The sequence below is a fragment of the Callithrix jacchus genome, chromosome X (assembly GCF_049354715.1).
Source record: "Callithrix jacchus isolate 240 chromosome X, calJac240_pri, whole genome shotgun sequence".
Taxonomy (NCBI): Eukaryota; Metazoa; Chordata; class Mammalia; order Primates; family Cebidae; genus Callithrix; species Callithrix jacchus.
In genome coordinates this window covers 53,657,560-53,675,748 of record NC_133524.1, presented here as the reverse complement: position 1 = coordinate 53,675,748, position 18,189 = coordinate 53,657,560, and the positions used below count along the sequence as shown (strand labels likewise).

General features: G+C 50.4%; 1 protein-coding gene across 4 annotated transcripts in view; it reads left to right on the top strand.

Annotated features, from left to right (window-relative positions):
* The first annotated feature begins 11,418 nt into the window (after positions 1-11,418).
* The window catches only part of IQSEC2 (IQ motif and Sec7 domain ArfGEF 2), an 88,010-nt gene continuing 81,239 nt past the window's right edge, over positions 11,419-18,189 (top strand). For all 4 annotated transcript variants that reach the window (XM_054251515.2, XM_035289738.3, XM_035289737.3 and 1 more), the window contains exon 1: positions 11,419-12,364. In XM_054251515.2, the coding sequence (XP_054107490.1) occupies positions 11,658-12,364 (707 nt within the window). In that variant the 5' untranslated portion in view covers positions 11,419-11,657. The remainder of the gene's footprint in view (positions 12,365-18,189) is intronic.

Sequence of the window (18,189 nt, the reverse complement as noted above, 5' to 3'; positions counted from 1 at the left end):
TTTGGGGGTCCTTGTCAGGGACCAGGGGAGTGGACAAGGACGCTGCAATTTTGGCAGCAGAAAAACCAGGACCCATTCCCTGGCAGCATCCTTGGGGCTACGAAGGCTTTCACTTCCTCCTTTTGTCTTGAGGCTGCCTTCTCACCTCTCCTCAGCTCTTGGCTCTCAAATCCATCCCACCTGGTGATTGCAAAAGCCTCCCTCTGCTTCCTTTCTTGCTCTGCAGTGCCAAATGCCCTTTCCTCCCGGCCCTGGACCAACCAGGGCCACTCCTGAGACTATTCTGACCAGAGGCGGCTCTCCTTGTCAGTATCTCTGGGGGTTGGGCTGTGGGAAGCCGAGGAGCTTTTCTTTTTTTCTTTTTTCTTTTTTTTTTTTTTTTTGAGCTATACATTTAAAGGATAAAAAACAGTACCTATAGCACATGCTAAGTGTCAAATGAGTGTTTCAGGCTTTCAGAGGGGGAAGTTTTCTGAAAGGATTAAGGGGTGGGTAGTTTAGCGAGGGCTTCCTAGGGGACATGGGACCTAGACAAACCAACAAAGTTGCTGAGAGCATGCTGGCCAGTACCTGGGGCTGTGGTCCTGGATGCCTAGATGCTGATTCTGGTTCTGCCATTAATTTGTAATGTAATGCTGAAGAAGGAAATTCTTTCCCTTCTCTTGGACTTTGTTTCCTCATCTGGAAAATGGGCTCGATCTCTAAAGCTCTACAGATCTGTGCAGAATGAATCCTGATTCCTGGCATCGAGTGTTAGGAGCCATGTAATGAGATCATGTGTATATAAGTGCGTTGAACACCATCAACGGGTAGGCTTGCCTGAGACTGAGAGGTTTCTTGAGATGTGGGTCTTTCAACTGCTAAAACAATGTTGGGCAGAAGGGGATGGTTGGTCACGGGAGCAAGGACCACATTCACTAGTTGTCATTATCATTATCATTATAATAATAATTATTATTATTACCACTAGAGGGCAATACTCTCTTATGCCTGGGAGTAGGTCTTACCCCATCAGAAAGGTGCAGAACTGACCCCTCAGACCGGGCGTGGTGGCTCACGCCTGCAATCCCAGCACTTTGGGAGGCCGAGGAGGGTGGATCACGAGGTCAAGAGATCCAGACCATCCTGGTCAACATGGTGAAACCCCGTTTCTACTAAAAAACACAGAAAATTAGCTGGGCATGGTGGCGCGTGCCTGTAGTCCCAGCTACTCTGGAGGCTGAGGCAGGAGAATTGCATGAACCCAGGAGGCGGAGGTTGCAGTGAGCCGAGATCACGCCGTTGCACTCCAGCCTGGGTAAAAAGAGTGAAATTCAGTCTCAAAAAAAAAAAGAAAAAGAACTGACTCCTCATTCCAGGTCCAATCAGATCTCTCTCTGAGACGGAGTTTTGCTCTTGTCACGAGGCTGGAGTGCAGTGGCAGGATCTAGGCTCACTGCAACCTCTGCCTCCCAGGTTCAAGCGATTCTCCTGCCTCAGCCTCACGAGTAGCTGGGATTACAGGTGCATACCACCATGCCCGGCTAATTTCTGTATTTTTAATAGAGACAGTTTTGCCGTGTTGACCAGTCTGGTCTTGAACTCCTGACCTCAGGTGATCCAGCAGCCTTGGTCTCCCAAAGTGTAGGGATTACAGGCGTGAGCCACCATGCCTGGCCCCAATCAGATCTCCTCAATCTTTCTCCTGGAGAGCAGAATCCTGAGAAATAGAGAGTTTTGTGAATTCCGAATCCCAGGAGTTTCCTTTCAGCTCTGCCCTGTGGTCTGACTGCCAATTGTGCCCAAACCCAGATCAGCAGGTGATGGCCAGCCTGTCCCACTGTGGCAGAAGTCCTTGCTTCCCAGGGGCTGGGGAAATGGAGAGATGCTGACAAGTAGCTTTGGTTTGTCTGAACACAATGGGTGCTTTCACAAGGCTATGCCATTTGCCCCATGCTTTGATTGGCCGTATATGCTTTCTGCAAGGCTAGCCAAGTCCAGCTCCATAGGTGCAGAAGCTGACCTCCTCCTTTCTAAAGAAATGATTTCAGCTGGGCACGGTGGCTCATGCTAGTAATCCCAGCACTTTGCGAGTCCGAGGCGGACAGATCACCTGAGGTCTGCAGTTCGAGACCAGCCTGGCCAACATGGTGAAACCCTGTCTCTATCAAAAATACAAGATTAACCAGGCGTGATGGTGCATGCCTGTAATCCCAGCTACTCGGGAGGCTGAGGCAGGAGAATGGCTTGAACCCAGGAGGCGGAGGTTGCGGTGAGCCGAGATTGCGCCATTGCACTCCAGCCTGGGCAACAAGAGGGAAACTCTGTCTCAAAAAAAAAAAAAAAGATTTCTGTATTACCTTATATCCTTTATCACATAGAATTGTAGTTACGATTTATCTGTTTATATACCTGATTAGGTTGCCGATTCACGAATTTAACAAACACAGACTGCTTTTTATACAGTGGGGAGCAAAAACAGTACCTGACCTTGTAGAGCTAACAGTCTAATGACGAGGCAGGAGGTAAGCAAATCAAGAACTGCACAAATCAATATAGAATTACAAACTCGCTAAATTCAGGAAGGAAAAGGACTCACTGAGAGCACTCAGAGGAATCTGCCAAGTTTGGGAGTGAGAGAAGATGCTGCTGATGAGCCGACATTTGATCTTAGATTTGAAGGGTGAATAGGCAGTTAAGTGGGCAAAGGCAGCAAGGAGAACTTTCCACACCAAAGGAACAGCAGGTGTGCAGGGCCGGAGGGGGGAAGAGCCTAGCTCCCTGGAGGAACACTTGCTCCTGGAGGGCACAGCTTGCCTCTGGTTTATCTCTTACTGTAGCTCCAGGCCTGGCACATAGAGAAACCAGTAAATGTTTGTTGAACCGAATTGAATGAGATTTTGTTATGGAAAGCATCATTAGGTTGGGGGTTGAAAGGCCTAGCTTCTAGTTGCAGCGCCTCTGGGCAATTCAGTTCCATTTTCCAACTGCTTACTGTTCACCCACAGTGGACGAGAACCCAGGGCCAAGCCTGGCTGGGGGATTGAAAAGTCAAAAAAACCCTCCCTGCCCTCTTTAAGCAGCACACAGCCCTGATGGAGTAGCGAACAGGGAGACAAGCCCTTTCCGTTGTCTGAGCCTCTTTTTATCTGGTTATAAATGAGAGGTTTGGATTACATGATTTCTAAGGCTCTTTCCAGCTCTAGCCATCTTGACCCATTCTTCCTTGAATAATATCGAGTTAGATGGCAGTGCAGAGCAATGGAAAACAGATTTTTCGATTTCTCCTGTCCTGTAGGAGTTACATGCAGTAGGACTGGGGAAACGCAGACCTGAGTTCTGTTTATGGACCATTCTTCCTTTTAGGAGTGTCTCAGGAGCTGTCAGGGTTGACTGCTTCTGGCTGGAATGTTCCAGCATTCAAAGGACCTTTGTTTCTTTCTTTCCTGTCCCTCCTCCTTACCTCCCCACCAGACTTCTTTTCTACATCTAGGACTGTGTAGTGCAAATCAGGGCTGGAAGGAGCCTTTAAAATGATCTTTTTTTTTTCTTTTTTAGAGACAAGGTCTTTCTCTGTCTCCCAGGATGAAGTGCAGTGGCACAATTATAGCTCACTCTAGCCCCAACCTCCTGGCCTCAAGCAATCCTCCTGCCTCAGTCTCCTGAGTAGCTGGGATCAGAGATGCATGCCACCCCACCCAGCTAATTTCTTTTTTCAGTAGAGACAGTGTCTCTTTACGTTGCCCATGCTGGTCTCGAACTCCTGAGCTTAAGTGATCCTCCCACCTTAGCTTCCCAAAGTTCTGGGATTACAGGCGTGAGGCACTATGCCTGGCCAAAATCATCTTTTCAGCTCCTTCATGTAGTGTTTCCATTCCCTAGGCAACAGACCCTCCTGATGAGGCTGTCCTGCCACTTTGAAGACCCACAATGACAGTGAACTCGCCATCTTGGCTAAGCATTGCCTGTGAGAGCTTTCTACCCCTCTGGGATCATCTCCCTGTAATTTTCACCCATTGCTTCTGGCTGTGCCCTTTTGAGCTAAGCAGAATAATTCCACTACATTGCCCCCCTGACAGCCTGTTGGATACTTGAAGACAGTAATCATGTCCTCATAAGCCTGCTCTCCTCTAGGCCAAATATCATCTGTTCCTTCAAATGTTCTTCATTGTTTCAAATCCCCTTAGTATCTGTAAATATAGTTTAGTTTACGTAAGATTTATATCCCGCTTACTTTAAAGAGGATATTAGGCGACTCATCAGTTTATAACATGAAAGAAAGACAATTAGGTATAAAAATGTGGAAGAAAACAGACCAGAGACCATGTAAAGGAAGCACAAATAGATGTTGCCAGGTACCTAAAATGAACTGGATTATAATTGGACTCTGAATTTGGCTCAAAGTTTTATGGCAGCTAGGACAAAATTGGAAACACTTTGGGTTATGTGGTTTTATTCTGACAGGATCAAGCTTACAAATCATCTTCAGAGAGAATATTTTCCTAAAACGAAACTCCAGACTTGCCTATTACAATTACTTTTTGTGCAGCTGTTTGAGACTGATAGGTATTTTGGTTACACCTCACCCCTTCCCCCACTAGGGGAAAGGAGGCTGGAAGGATAATTAATTAATCAGCCAAATTCCATGTCAGCTTTAAACACCGCTATCTCTTCAGGGATTCCCCCAGAGAAGAGAGTCTTCCTTTTCCCTTTCTTTTTTCTTCTGTGTTCCTCACCCATGGCTACTTTTCTACCTTTCTGCCCTCTAAAGTTTGCAATCTTAAGACTCTTTGGAACACCAGACAGCAGCAAATACAGTAAGAAAAGGGTAGTAACCTAGTGATCACAGATCATAGCAATTGTGTGCAAATCACTTGTCTCTGGTCCTCAGTGTTCTTACCTGGAGAAGGAATTCACCTCGAAGTTCCTTTCAGCTCTGATATTCTGGACTGTAAAGTCTGAGGGAAAGACCTTTTTTTTTTTTGAGACAGGGTCTCACTAAAAACTCAGGCTGGAGTGCAGTGGCATGATCTCAGCTCACTGCAACCTCTGCCTCTTGGGTTCAAGCGATTCTCCTGCCTTGACCTCCCCCATAGCTGGGATTATAGGCATGCACCACCACTCTAGGCTAATTTTTATACAGACAGGGTTTAACCATGTTGGCCAGGCTGGTCTCAAACTCCTGGCCTCAAGTGATCTTCCCACTTTGGCCTCCCAAAGTGCTGGGTCTACAGGTGTGAGCCACTGCGCCTGGCCAGACCAGTGTTTTTTTTCATTTTGATTTTCCCACCTCGTGCTTGGCAGCTAACAGATTTGGGAGAAAAGGTCTGCTCACGGAAGGGAGAGAGCTGTGAGGATCCAGTAGGAAAAATCAATTTGAGCAGATGCCACCTTTGGATCTGAGGCAAATGTTTCATGGTTCTCAGTATTCTGACGGATTGTTGTTGACTGGATTCTGGCAGTGGTGAGATGTGGTTTTTAAGTCTCTTTCCTGCTCTAGCTCCATGTTCCTTGGCAAAGCTGGTCCCAGGGACTCAGGCTTCTGGGAAATGACTCTGGGAGGCAGCAGGTAAGAGAAAAGGTAGTACCACAGTTTCTGATGAACAACAACAACGAACCAATACTAAACTCACCTTGTAGTGTGTGATTCTCGGTGCGTGTAAAATCCATGTGGCCCCTCCCCTCCCACCATGTCACTCTCCTGATCATAAACCTGTCACAGGGCTGGGCGCGGTGGCTCACACCTGTAATCCCAGGACTTTGGGAGGCCGATGTGGGTGGATCACGAGGTCAGGAGATCCAGAACATCCTAGCTAACACGGTGAAACCCCATCTCTACTAGAAATGCAAAACAATAGCTGGGTGTGGTGGCGGGCGCCTGTAATTCCAGCTACTTGGGAGGCTGGGGCAGGAGAATTGCTTAAACCCGGGAGGCGGAGGTTGCGGTGAGCCAAGATTGCACCACTGCACTCCAACCTAGGTGTCAGAGCGAGACTATGTCTCAAAAACAAACAAACAAACCAACAAAAACAAAAAAATTTCATGACTTTTCATTGCCTGTAAGGGAAGGTCCAGGTCCTTCAGTTTGGCAATGAAGGCTTCTCTAAGCTGAATCAAGCTGTCTTCCCATCTCCCATCCCTTGCCACACACAAACGTACGTACACACACACACACACACACACACGTCTCTTGTGCTGTCTTCAACCAAACCACATGTGGTTCCCTAACACTGTTTCCCTGATCCTGTTCCTTTCTTCATGGGCACAAGGTTCCTTGCAGCAGGTCTCACCCACTTCTAGCACTTCCACCTGTTGAAATCCTAGCTTAGCTCAAAGACCTTTATTCACATCCGTAAAGACTTCCCACCCCCTCCCCACCGTCCTTGTGCCTCAACTCTGATGTTTTCCACATTCTGTCTCATTAGTCATGTTTGTGATTTATGGTTGTGGCTCTCTGAGTAGATTGGGAGCTACCTAAGGGCATAGGCTGTATCTGATTCACAGAAGCCTCTGTGTCATCTTTTCTTCCCTTGTCTTTCTCCAGAGCACCTGTCACCATCTGTATTAGTGTCTCAGGGCTGCCATAACAAAGTACCACAGACAGGGTGCTTATAGCAGCAGTAGTTTCCCTCACAGTCCTGGGGGCCGAGAGGCCAAAATCCAGGTGTCAGCGCGGCCATGCTCCCTCTGAAGGCTCTAGGAGAGAATCCTCCCTGCTGCTTGCAGTGCATAGTGGCTGCGGCAGTCCTTGGTATTCCCTGGCTTATAGACTCATCTTTCCGATCTCCACCTCCTCATGCATGTGTGTTTCTGTGTCTAATTTTCCCTCTTCTTTTTTTTTTTTTTTTTTTTTGAGACGGAGTTTCACTCTTGTTACCCAGGCTGGAGTGCAATGGCGCGATCTCGGCTCACTGCAACCTCCGCCTCCTGGGCTCAGGCAATTCTCCTGCCTCAGCCTCCCGAGTAGCTGTAATTGCAGGCACGTGCCACCATGCCCAGCTAATTTTTTGTCTCTTTAGTAGAGACGAGGTTTCATCATTTCGACCAGGATGGTCTCGATCTCTTGACCTCGTGATCCACCCGCCTCAGCCTCCCAAAGTGCTGGGATTACAGGCGTGAGCCACCGCGCCCGGCCAATTTTCCCTCTTCTTTTAAGGACAGCAGTCATTGGATTAATACCTGTACTCATCCAGTATGACCTCATCTTAAGTTGATTACGTCTGCAAAGACCCTTATTTCCAAATAAGCTCACATTCAGTTTCTGTGTGGATATGAATTTTGGGGGGACATTATTCAACCCCATTCACCATCCAATGTGCCCTACCTATTCTATTTGCTTCTTGTGTCTCTCTCCCACTAGAATGTTAGCGCTACAAGGTTAAGGATCGTTGTCCTATTTTATTCATTGCTATATCCTCAGCTTCGGGAGCAGTGCTTTACTCATGGTAGACATTCAAAATAGTTTGTAAATGAATCTAAGTACCCATCTGCTTTCAACCCCAGAGGGCATCTGAATAATAGAAGAAGAAAGCTAAGGATGGGAACATACATATTGCTTAGAACATAATGTTCTGTGTTTGTTGGATGAATGGACATATATGGTGGATATACTGTATTACTTTAACATTTATGGAGCATTTGTTTTGTACAAGATTCTGAGGAAAGATAAAAAATGTGAGAATGAATCATCTGAGTATCGTCACTATGCCTCTGTGTGGCCCTGGGCAAGTCACTTGACCTCTCTGTTTTACTTCCCTCATCTGTAAGACGGGGGCAGGGGTATTAACAGTACTTATATCATAGGATTGTCATGAGGATTCAGTGAGTCCTTATATGTAAGTGTGTAGCACAGTGCCTGGTACGCAGTAAGCACCAGAGACATACTAACGATTACCATTGTAGTTGTTATGTGTTAGCTCTGTGCAAGGTGGTTTTTTCTTTTTTAAAAAAAGGTTTATTGATATATAATTCATATACCACAGAATTCACCCTTGTAAAGGGTACAATTCAGTGCTTTTCAGTATACGGGCAGGACTGCGCAACCATCTTCATAGTTTAATTTTAGAATGTTTTCTTTTTCTTTTTTTTTTAAGACTAGTCAAGTGCACTAGTGAGAGGTGGAAAAAGAGTAGAACAAGAAGTTTGATCTGTAACTGACTGTGAACAACCAATTGAAATAACTCACTGCCTTTGGACCAGCCTCATTTTAGAACATTTTCATCCCCCTCCAAAAAAGCCCCATACCGGTTAGCAGTCTTTCCGCATTTCTCCACCCACACTCCAGCCCCTGGCAACCATTACTCTAATTTCTATCTCTATAGATGTGCCTATTCTGGGATTTCATATAAAAGGAATCATAAAATATGTGGTCTTTTGTGACTGACTTCTCTCATGAGCATAATGTTTTCAAGGTTCGTTGTGTTTTCGCATGTGTTAGTTCTTGATTCCTTTTTAATGACTGAATACTATTCCATTGTGTGGTCATATCACATTTCCTGTATTCATCAACTGATGAGCATTTGGTTGCTTCCACTTTCGAGCTATTACAAATCATGCTGCTGTGAACATTCGTGTACAAGTTTTTGTGTAGATGTATGTTTTCATTTCTCTTGGATATATACCTAGGAGTAGAATCCCTGGATCATATGGTTACTCTATGTTTAACATTTTGAAGAACTGCCAGACTGTTTTCCAAAGTGACTGCACCATTTTACATTCCCACCAGCAATGAATGAGGGTTCCAATTTCTCCACATGCTTGCTAACACTTCTCATTGTCTGTCCTGTGGATTTGAGCTATCATAGTGGATGTGAATTAGTATCTGTGTGTGTGTGTGTGTGTGTGTGTGTGTGTGTGTCTGTGTGTGTATTCACTTAAGAAACTAATGTTTATTTTCCATCAACCTGATTTCTGTTTTCTTTTCAGGAGCCTGTGGAAGAACAGCTTAAGACCACTCAGTGGTTGTTCCTATCCATTCAGCTATCTGAAAGTGACTGCTACAGATCAGCCTCCAGTGGTAGGTTGAGTGCTCCAAACTTGAGTAGAGAATTATTGAATAGGCACAAAGGGCACCTGCACGCCTTCAGACCAGTCTGCACCCTCAGGTTGAATAGCAGCAGACTCTGGAGCTGACGCAGTCCATTCACCCTGAAGTTTCTCCTTGGTCACAGCCTTTTCAGCAGCAGCCTGCTCTTCCTTTTCAATCTTTTCAAGATCTCTGCAGAAATAGAGATCAGGCATGACTCTCATGGGTGTTCACAGGATGTGGTACCACACTCCCGCAGAACCTTCTGGGGCAGCATCCACTCCACCAGACCCCCTGAGGGAGCTCTCCTGTTGAGGGATGGCAGTGTCCACACAGGGCAGGGGAGACTCTATGTGACCCAGAGCAATGGTAGGCAAGTTAATATAAGATGCCTCTGTAAGAAGCTAGTGGTCAGCCCTGGGATCAGTAACCACCAGCAGACGTGGCTCCTGGAAGGCTGCCTGGATCTGGTTAGTGAAAGTTCTAGGAGTGAAGCTCCCAGCAATAAGAGTGACCCTAGTGGAAACAGCAAACTTTAGCCAGACCACTGGCCAGTATTCCTGGAAGATATAATGCTAAGCATCAGTTGGAGTTTCAATGGCAACAATGGCAGAAGCTTCTTTCAGGTCCTCTTCAGATTTGATGTAGATGCCATCACTTATCCTTTTGCAGACCTACTGTTCCATTTGGAAGTCAAGGTTGGTGCCATTCAAGGGGCGTTCTGCTGCAAGGAATTTTACGATATCCTCTTCCTTCATCTGCAGGTCATGAAGGGCTCCAGACAGCGTGAAAGGTTCCCTTTAGGTTACTGGAGAATGCAGGAAACGCCTGACGGGTAGCGCTGAGAGCTCATTGTGGTTTTGATTTGCATTTCCCTGATGGCTAATGATGTCGACGATCTTTTCATGTGCTTATTGACCATTTGTATATCTTCTTTGGAGAAATGTTTATTCAAATCTTAACCCATTTAAGAAAACTAGTTATCTTTTTGTTGCTGTAAGAGTTCTTTACATATTCTATGTACAAGTCCCTTATCAGATACATGATTTGCAAATACTTTCTTTTATTCCGTGGGTTGTCTTTTCTGTGCAAGGTGTTTTTTGCATGCTTTTATCCAAGACCACCCTGTCAGGTAGCTGTTATTGATAGGGAAATGGAAATTAAGAGAGGAGAAGATGGAATTTAAATCCAGTTTTGTCTGACTGTAAAACTCATGTTTTCTCCTCTAACCCAACCTGCTCACAAAGATAAATTAAGAAACGTTTCTGTCTTTAAGGAGCTCCGTCTGGCAGAGGACATAAAACAAGAACACAAACGAATGTGCTGTAAAGCAAGTCCCACTTGTTCCACAAATGCCAGAAGAGAGGGACAGAGGAAGTGGAGTAGAAGGTCAAGAGGAGAGAGAGAGAGAGCGATCGCTCGCTCGCACTTCTGGCTGAGGGAATCAGGGTTGGCTTCAGTAAGGTGGCATTTGAGTTAAGTCTTGAAGGATGGGTACAGTTTTAGTGGATGGGGATGATGGAGTGAATGGGAAGAGCATTTCTAAAGGAGAGCAGGAAATGAGGGTTGGTTTAATGAATGGAGCCTGGATCCCAAGACTGGCTATGATGTGGAGTCCCAGGGCTTGTTGAGTTGGGAGATCCTGGGACTGCCTTGGTTAGAGGACCCAGGGACTGGCTAATATGGGGGATTTTGGGGTTGGCTGAGGTAGGAGATCTGGGCACTGTCTTGAATGGAGAGTGTAAGGGCTGGCTGGAGTGGGAGATGCCTGCGATGTTGTGCATGAGTGTGTGTGTGTGTGTGTGTGTGTGCGCATCCCTTGGGAGTTCCAACAGATGCCTGGGATGAGGGCAGCTCCAGACCGGCTGGGCTGGGGGGACAGTCAAGGGACTGGCTAGGATGGGAGACCCAGGGACTACTGCCCCATAATGGGGGCTGGAGGAAGGTCGCCTGAGGTTAGGAGATACAGGGGTTGGCTTAGAAGGGGAATTTGACACTGGTTAGGATTGGCAGACCTAGGGCATGGGGAGCCTGGTTGTCTGGAGCCGGGGACTGCCTGGGATGGGGGTTTCTCCTGGGATGACTTTAGATGAAGATCCCCAGGCTGGCGGACCCCAGGGACGGGCGCACTCTGGGAAGGAGGGCTTCTTTAGGCTGCCTTAAGTGAGAACCCTGGGACTGGTGGAATGGAGAGATCTCTTTCGGGCTGTGATGGGGCTGGCCTTCGCCGGGCGCCAGTGCCTTGGGGCCGGTCCAGCTGCGGGTGCGGGTGGCAGCCGCAGGTGGGGCGCGCGGGGGCGAGCCGGGTGGGGGCAGGGGCGGGGGGCGGGCCGGCGGCCGGGGCGGTCCCGCGCGGCCGCGCTGCGCAGTGACTCCGCAGCGGGCGGAGCGCCGTGGGCCGCGTCGTCCCGAGCAGTGGCTGTGGTGGTGGTGGTGGTGGCGGCGGCAGCGGCGGTAGCCTCAGCTCCTGCTCCCCGTGCCGCCGGCCCCAGCGCTGTCTCCCGGGCCCCCTAGGGCCCCCGGGCCCTCGAGCCCGGTGCGCGCCCTCGCGTCCCGCCGGCCCCCTCCCCCGGCTGGGCCCGGGGGAGGGTGGCGCCGTGAGAGAGCGGGGACCGGGCTCTCCTGCCCGTTCCCCTGCCCCTGGGCCGCCAGGATGGAGGCGGGGTCGGGGCCCCCGGGCGGCCCGGGATCGGAGAGCCCAAATCGGGCGGTGGAGTACCTGCTGGAGCTGAACAACATCATCGAGAGCCAGCAGCAGCTGCTGGAGACACAGCGGCGGCGCATCGAGGAGCTGGAGGGCCAGCTGGACCAGCTCACCCAGGAGAACCGCGACCTGCGAGAGGAGAGCCAGCTGCACCGCGGGGAGCTGCACCGGGACCCCCACGGCGCTCGGGATAGCCCGGGCCGCGAGAACCAGTACCAGAACCTGCGCGAGACCCAGTTCCACCACCGCGAGCTGCGGGAGAGCCAGTTCCACCAGGCGGCCCGGGACGTGGGCTACCCGAACCGGGAAGGCGCCTACCAGAATCGGGAGGCTGTGTATCGGGACAAGGAGCGGGACGCCTCCTACCCGCTCCAGGACACTACCGGTTACACAGCCCGCGAGCGCGACGTGGCTCAGTGCCACCTGCACCACGAGAACCCAGCCCTGGGTCGCGAGCGTGGCGGGCGGGAGGCCGGGCCGGCGCACCCGGGCCGCGAGAAGGAAGCTGGCTATTCGGCGGCGGTGGGCGTGGGGCCGCGGCCACCGCGGGAGCGGGGCCAGCTGAGCCGTGGCGCATCCAGGAGCTCCAGTCCGGGCGCCGGCGGAGGCCACAGCACCAGTACCAGCACCAGCCCGGCCACGACCCTCCAGAGAAAGTAAGGAATGTGTGTTTGTACCCCCGGCTCTTCCCTCTAGATCCCTCTCCAACTTGTCCGGCTGATAGAGTAAGAAGCCAGTGTCTGGTTCCATGTCTTCCTCTCCTGTCCCAACCCGCCCGGATAAGCTAGGTCCCCCTCATCCAGCCGACACCCTTTCCCTGGCCACCCCAGACTGGGTTGGCCAGATGAGTGCGGGCGCCTCCCCCGCCTCCACTTCTTCAACCCCTAGCTGCATCCTTGCTAGAAGATGGGTTTTCATTTATTTATTTATTTATGATATGCTGGTTGGAATTTTTATGGTCGGTGAGGGTGTCTACTCAGAGCCCCAGGGCAGAGAAAGCCCCCCCACCCCGCCTTTACCCTCCTTTTTCTTTTTGCTTGATCTTTTCTCCTCTGGCCGCCTCAGCTCCATCCTTTACCAGAGAGGCAGGTGGGGACCAGAATGGCTGCTGGAGGCTGAGACATCTCTCTGAGGGGAACTGCAGCACATTCTAGCCAGGGGGGAGCAAAGATGGGGGAGCAAAGATGGAGGCCAGGCCCTTGGCTAGTTCCTCAAAGTCCACCCCCTCTCCACCCTTCAAGCAAAACAACACCCATTTAAAGAGCCCTACCGGGAAGGGAAGTCTAGATCTCCCCTGTGCTGGATCCGTTCCAGTTCCTGCACTGGGGTCTTGTGTCTATTTGGGACACCTTGGCACTATATCTTGGGTTGGTGGGACATGGGCTGGGTCCACTTTTTCTGTGCAGATACCATGGTGAACTGATTGGGATAAATGTATCAGACTGAGAGTCAAGGGCGTGCAGGCTCGCGGCTGCCCTAAAGGCTCCCCTTATTTCTTTTCTGCCGTATTCGAAGAAACACTGAGCTGGGAGTTGGGAGACCTGAGTTCCCCTTCCAGCTCTGCTGCAGATTGGCTTTGTGACCTTGACTGAGTCTCTTTCTCTCTTAAGCCATCAGTTCCCCCGTATCTCTTTAAAAGGCCAGGTCTGTCTTGAATGCTCTTGAAGTATCCCTCCAGTTCAGATTTGATGGTTCTGTGTTTAATCCAGCCACACTACAGAGCAAGTCTGAAGTCCTGTAGCGAATGGACAGGCTTCCCCCTCCTCTCACTGCTCAGCTGGTCCTACCATGTGCCACAACCAGTGGAGTGTCTCTTGGAGGCTGGGCTGGGGGTGGGGAAACCTTCTGCCTCAGGAAATCTGCCGGGAGACAGCTCTCTGCAACTCCCCCGTGGTGAGGCAGCAGGCTGGGGTGCTGGGTTGAGATGGCTGGGCCCCAGGAGCAGCAGCTGTAGCTTGAGGGCTCGGCTGGGCTCCACTGCAGCACACCCTAAGCTGAGTTTTAGTGTAGACTGGCCCGAGGAGTCTGGGGCAAAGGAAATGGGCTTTCCTGTCCAGGTAGGGCTGCTGTGAACTCAGTCCGGGAGGACTGACTGTGTTCTCACACTGGAAGAGAGACACAGGTAGACCAAGGTCCATTCAGGAGAGGGCCGTGGTGGGCTGGGGGCAGAGGAAGACTGCATGGGGCATGGTGGTCTTCAAGCCTGGCTGCAGAAGACTTTTCTAGAGGGGTCAGGCCTGTGACAGAGGGAGCAGACTCAGTTATGTGTGGCTTCAGGGAGCAGAACCCAGAACAGTGGGAACATTTAGGTTCAATTAGGAAGAACTTTCTAACCTGGCCTTCTGATGGTGTGGTGGACTGCCTGGAGAGGTAGAGGTGGGAACTGGTTGGACCTGGAGCTCTCAGTGGAGCCCGGGTGGGGTCTGGGAGAGCTGGAGGAAGCATGAATCCTGAGTCAAGTAGAAAGCCCAGGGAAATGACCTGGGTGGTCCCCAGTTATGGGATTCCATGACTCTGGCTCTCCATCCTGCAGACATTGGTCTGTATCAGTTGGCTGGCTGGACGCCTGCTCCTGAGCTCCATGTTTCTGCCGTCCGTGCAGGCCTACGTCTTGGTCCTTCCCTCTTTTTGTGAGCCCCCAAGGTTGCTTGTTGCATTTCCTTGCTTCGCATTTCCTACTGGATTAATAAAGGGGTTTAGGTAGTTCTTTAAGTTCCTCTCCTGACCATATATTAACTATTTGCACACCCATTATTACCTCTTTTGGACTTCACAACAAGCCTTGTGCACTGAGTGTTGGCAACTGCAGTTTTAGAGATGGGGAAACTGAGGCTCCAAGATGAAGGGACCTCGCTCAGGGTTACCCTACTAGTTGCTAATGGAGCTGGGACTAGAACCCAAGTCTTCCTGTCTCGCAGGCCTGTTGTTTTTTCTCTGGAGCTCTCCAACCCACAGGAGTCTCTTGGCCCCAGGAGCTGGACTGGCACTGAGCTGGGGGAGAACAGGAGAGCCTTAGGTCTCTAAAGGATTAGAGCAGGAGACGCATCTGGGATGAGTGGGGAGTTGATGGAGGCAGGGAAGAAGGCTCTGTCTCCCTCCTTTCCACTCTCCCTCCTGGCCTGGCATCAGGAGGGCCTGTTGATGCAGTAGCCATTGCTGTCACTGCTGCTGCTGCAAGCGACTCCCCTGCTAGGCCTGTTCTGGGTTTGTAAGGAGTGGGTGAGAAGCCGCTGGAAGCGAGGGCAGGCAGGGTGGGAGTTTAGCAGCAGAGGCTGCAGCATTGGGGGAGGCTAGGTAGAGCGGGTACAGGCTGGGCGCTCCTGGTCCCCAGGCTCCCCCTGGTGGAGGAAGAGGGGAGAGTGGCACCTGGGCCAAGCTGGGGCTTGTTGGGGTCCCCCACCCCCTCCCCCCGCTGTGCCCAGGGACTGTCTTTAGTTTTCCCAGTGATCCCATGCTTCTGTAACTATGATCCACATTTTACAGCAGAAGAAACTGGGGGATCAGAGAAGTGAAGCCCACCAGAGATTACGTTACTAATAAGACAGACTCCCAATCCTGTGAACTTTCCCTCTACTGCATTGGACACCAGCTGTCATGCCCACTCCCATCCATGTCATCCACCCAGGCTTCCCCTATCCTCCTGCACCGTCCCCTCTGGACAGGTTCCAGGACGCCAGTATCCCTTCTGCTGTGCTCTGGGTGTGGCCTTTCTAGTGCAGATAGAGTGAGATGCGTCCCTACCTCCTTTTGGTCATGGGTCCTCTGTACGCGAAGGATTTGTTTGCTTGCTTTCTACCAGTTGTTGGTCCTGACTAATGCTCAGGTCTTTTTAGCTGGAATTGACCACATACCTACCCCAAGCCCGGCTGATTAGAGAACAGTACTGCTTTTGTTGTTGATCTTGGCTTGGCCCCCTTGCAGTTCTGCCACCTAGAATGATTTATAGGAGTGCTAGGGGCCACTGCTGAGTTGCTCCACGCTGAAGAGCTGCGTTTCCCATGCTTTTTGCATGGGCCCAGCTCCGGCTCTGCTGTAGGTGGTGGTGGGCTGAAGCTGGTATGGTGGCAACTCTCCTTCCTCTACCCCCACCCCCACCCACCCCACAAGCTGGCTTACATTTGGAGATAGCAACTAGAGGGGCTGGCCTGGTGTGTGTGTGTATGTGTGTGTGTGTGTGTGTGTTGTGTGTGGGGTGTGTGTGTGTGTGTGTGTGTGTGTGTATGTTTGGTTTTGTTTTGTTTTTGAGACAGGGTCTTGCTCTGTCGCTTAGGCTGAAGTGCAGTGTTTCAAACATAGCTCACTCAAGTGAGCTCAGGAGTTCGAGGCTGCAGTGAGCAATGATTGCAAAAAAAGAACACCAGGCTGGCCCTTCTACTTGCTATCCTCCCAATTTTTTTTTTTTTAAGCAGAGATAGGGTCTCTCTGTGTTGCCCAGGCCGGTCTCAAACTCCTGGGCTCAAGCGATCTCTTCCTTGGCCTCCCAAAGTTCTGAGCCACCATGCCCGGCCCAACCTGGTATTCTTGACAGCCAGGGCAATGTATGGTCTACCACATGCTGTCTGTCCTCTGCTTGCGGTGGGATGTCAGCTCGCCCCACGCAGGGGCTAAGGCCACTGAGAGACAGTGCGTGAGAGAGTGAGCCCAGAAAGAGACTCAGGGGAAGTCTCTCCTATGGGGTCTTGGGTACTTTTCCCAGGGGGTGTCTCTCCTTCCCAGGAGGGAAAACCATTTATCTTCCCTCCCACTGTGTTGTGAGCATTATCTTGGTGTGGGAGGAAATGATAATGTTGAATTTAATGAGAATGTGAGTCTTGCTTCTCTATCTAGATTTGGGGCAAGAATGGGGTTGTTGTCATCCACAAACATTTCTTGGCTGTGTGCACAGTGCAGGAGGGGCCACCAGGCTGAGCAAACACCGAGCTCTTAGGGCTTGCAGAACCCCCGCTCCCCTCCATCCAGGGAGACAGGGTTGCAGGCCTACTAGCCCTGCCATAGAGACAGTGCTCAGGGCAGAATGAGTGGCAGGAGTGGTGAGGAGTGGGAGTTCTCAGAGGAAGGAGGGGTCAGGGCAGGCCAGGCTGCTGGTTGAGTAGCTGGGTGGCGGGTAAGGGATGGGGTGTGGAAGGAATGTGAGTGGTCACTTCGTGGAGGTGGCAGCCGGGAGGAAGACGTCAGACCAGACTTGCTGCCTGCCCTTTCCTCCTCTGTCCTACCCCTTTCTCTGAATTTGCTGGGTGCAGAGTAAAGGCTTGGAACATAGGGAAGAGGCCACACGTGTGCCGAGTGAGTCTCAGCCTCCTGTGTGCCAGGCCCCACGCTACGTGGCTTTATGTAATAATAGCTAACATTTTTTCACTGCTCTTACTGTGTGCTAAGCACTATTTGTTCTAAGTGCTTCCCATGTATTAATTCATTCAGTCTCCACATGAATCCTCTCGTGTAGATATTGTTATTAACTCCATTTTACAGATGAGGAAACTGAGGCCCAGAAAGGTTGGATAGCCTACCCAGGATCACTCAGTGAATAAGTGGCAGAACTGTGAAGGAGCTGGGGAAACCCAGGGAGTTGGGCTCCAGGGTCTGCAGTGTTCTAACCCACCCTGGAGCACTACTTCTTATCTCATTTGCACAGAGCCCCTGCCAGATAAGTGTTTTGTTTTTTGTTTTTTGCTTTTTTTTGATACGGAGTTTCACTCTTGTCACCCAGGCTGGAGTGCAAAGGTGTGATCTTGGCTCACCGCAACCTCTGCCTCCCGGGTTCAAGTGATTCTCCTGCCTCAGCCTCCCGAGTAGCTGGGATTACAGGCATGTGCCACCATGCCCAGCTAATTTTGTATTTTTAGTAGAGATGGAGTTTCACCATGTTGGTTAAGCTGGTCTTGAACTCCTGACCTTAGGTGATCCACCCACCTCAGCCTCGCAAAGTGCTGGGATTACAGGCATGAGCCACTGTGCCCGGCCTCTCCTCTCGTCTTTTTACAGACCATGCTCCAGCCAGACTGACCCGTGTGCCCCCATGATTAGCCCACTTGGGCCTTCTGCTGGCCTCTAGATCTTTGCTCATATTGTTCCCTTCTCTTGGGCTGCTGTGCCCAGTTCCTAGGCTGGACTCAGCTGTCACTTCTCCCCTGTCTGTTTGCTGGTGTCTCAATGCTTGCTTTGTCCTTGACTCTCTCAATGAGCACTCTGCCCCTTTTTATTCCTTTGTGGTCATTTACATCTCGTGTCCCCTCTGTTAGACTGAGAGCCCCTTTGGATTTAGATTTAACTGACATACTGAAGTGCATGTTGTGTGTTACGTTCTGTGTTAGGAGCTGTGGGCATGAGTGAAGGGGCTATAAACTTGAAAACACATAGCACAGCATATAGTAGCTGCTTAATAAATACTGAGTAGACAAATGAATGTCTGATTGAGTCCTGCTGAACTAATGGCCAAAGGTACCTAGTTTTTTCTTCCTTCCAGGAATCCTGTAGTGAGAAA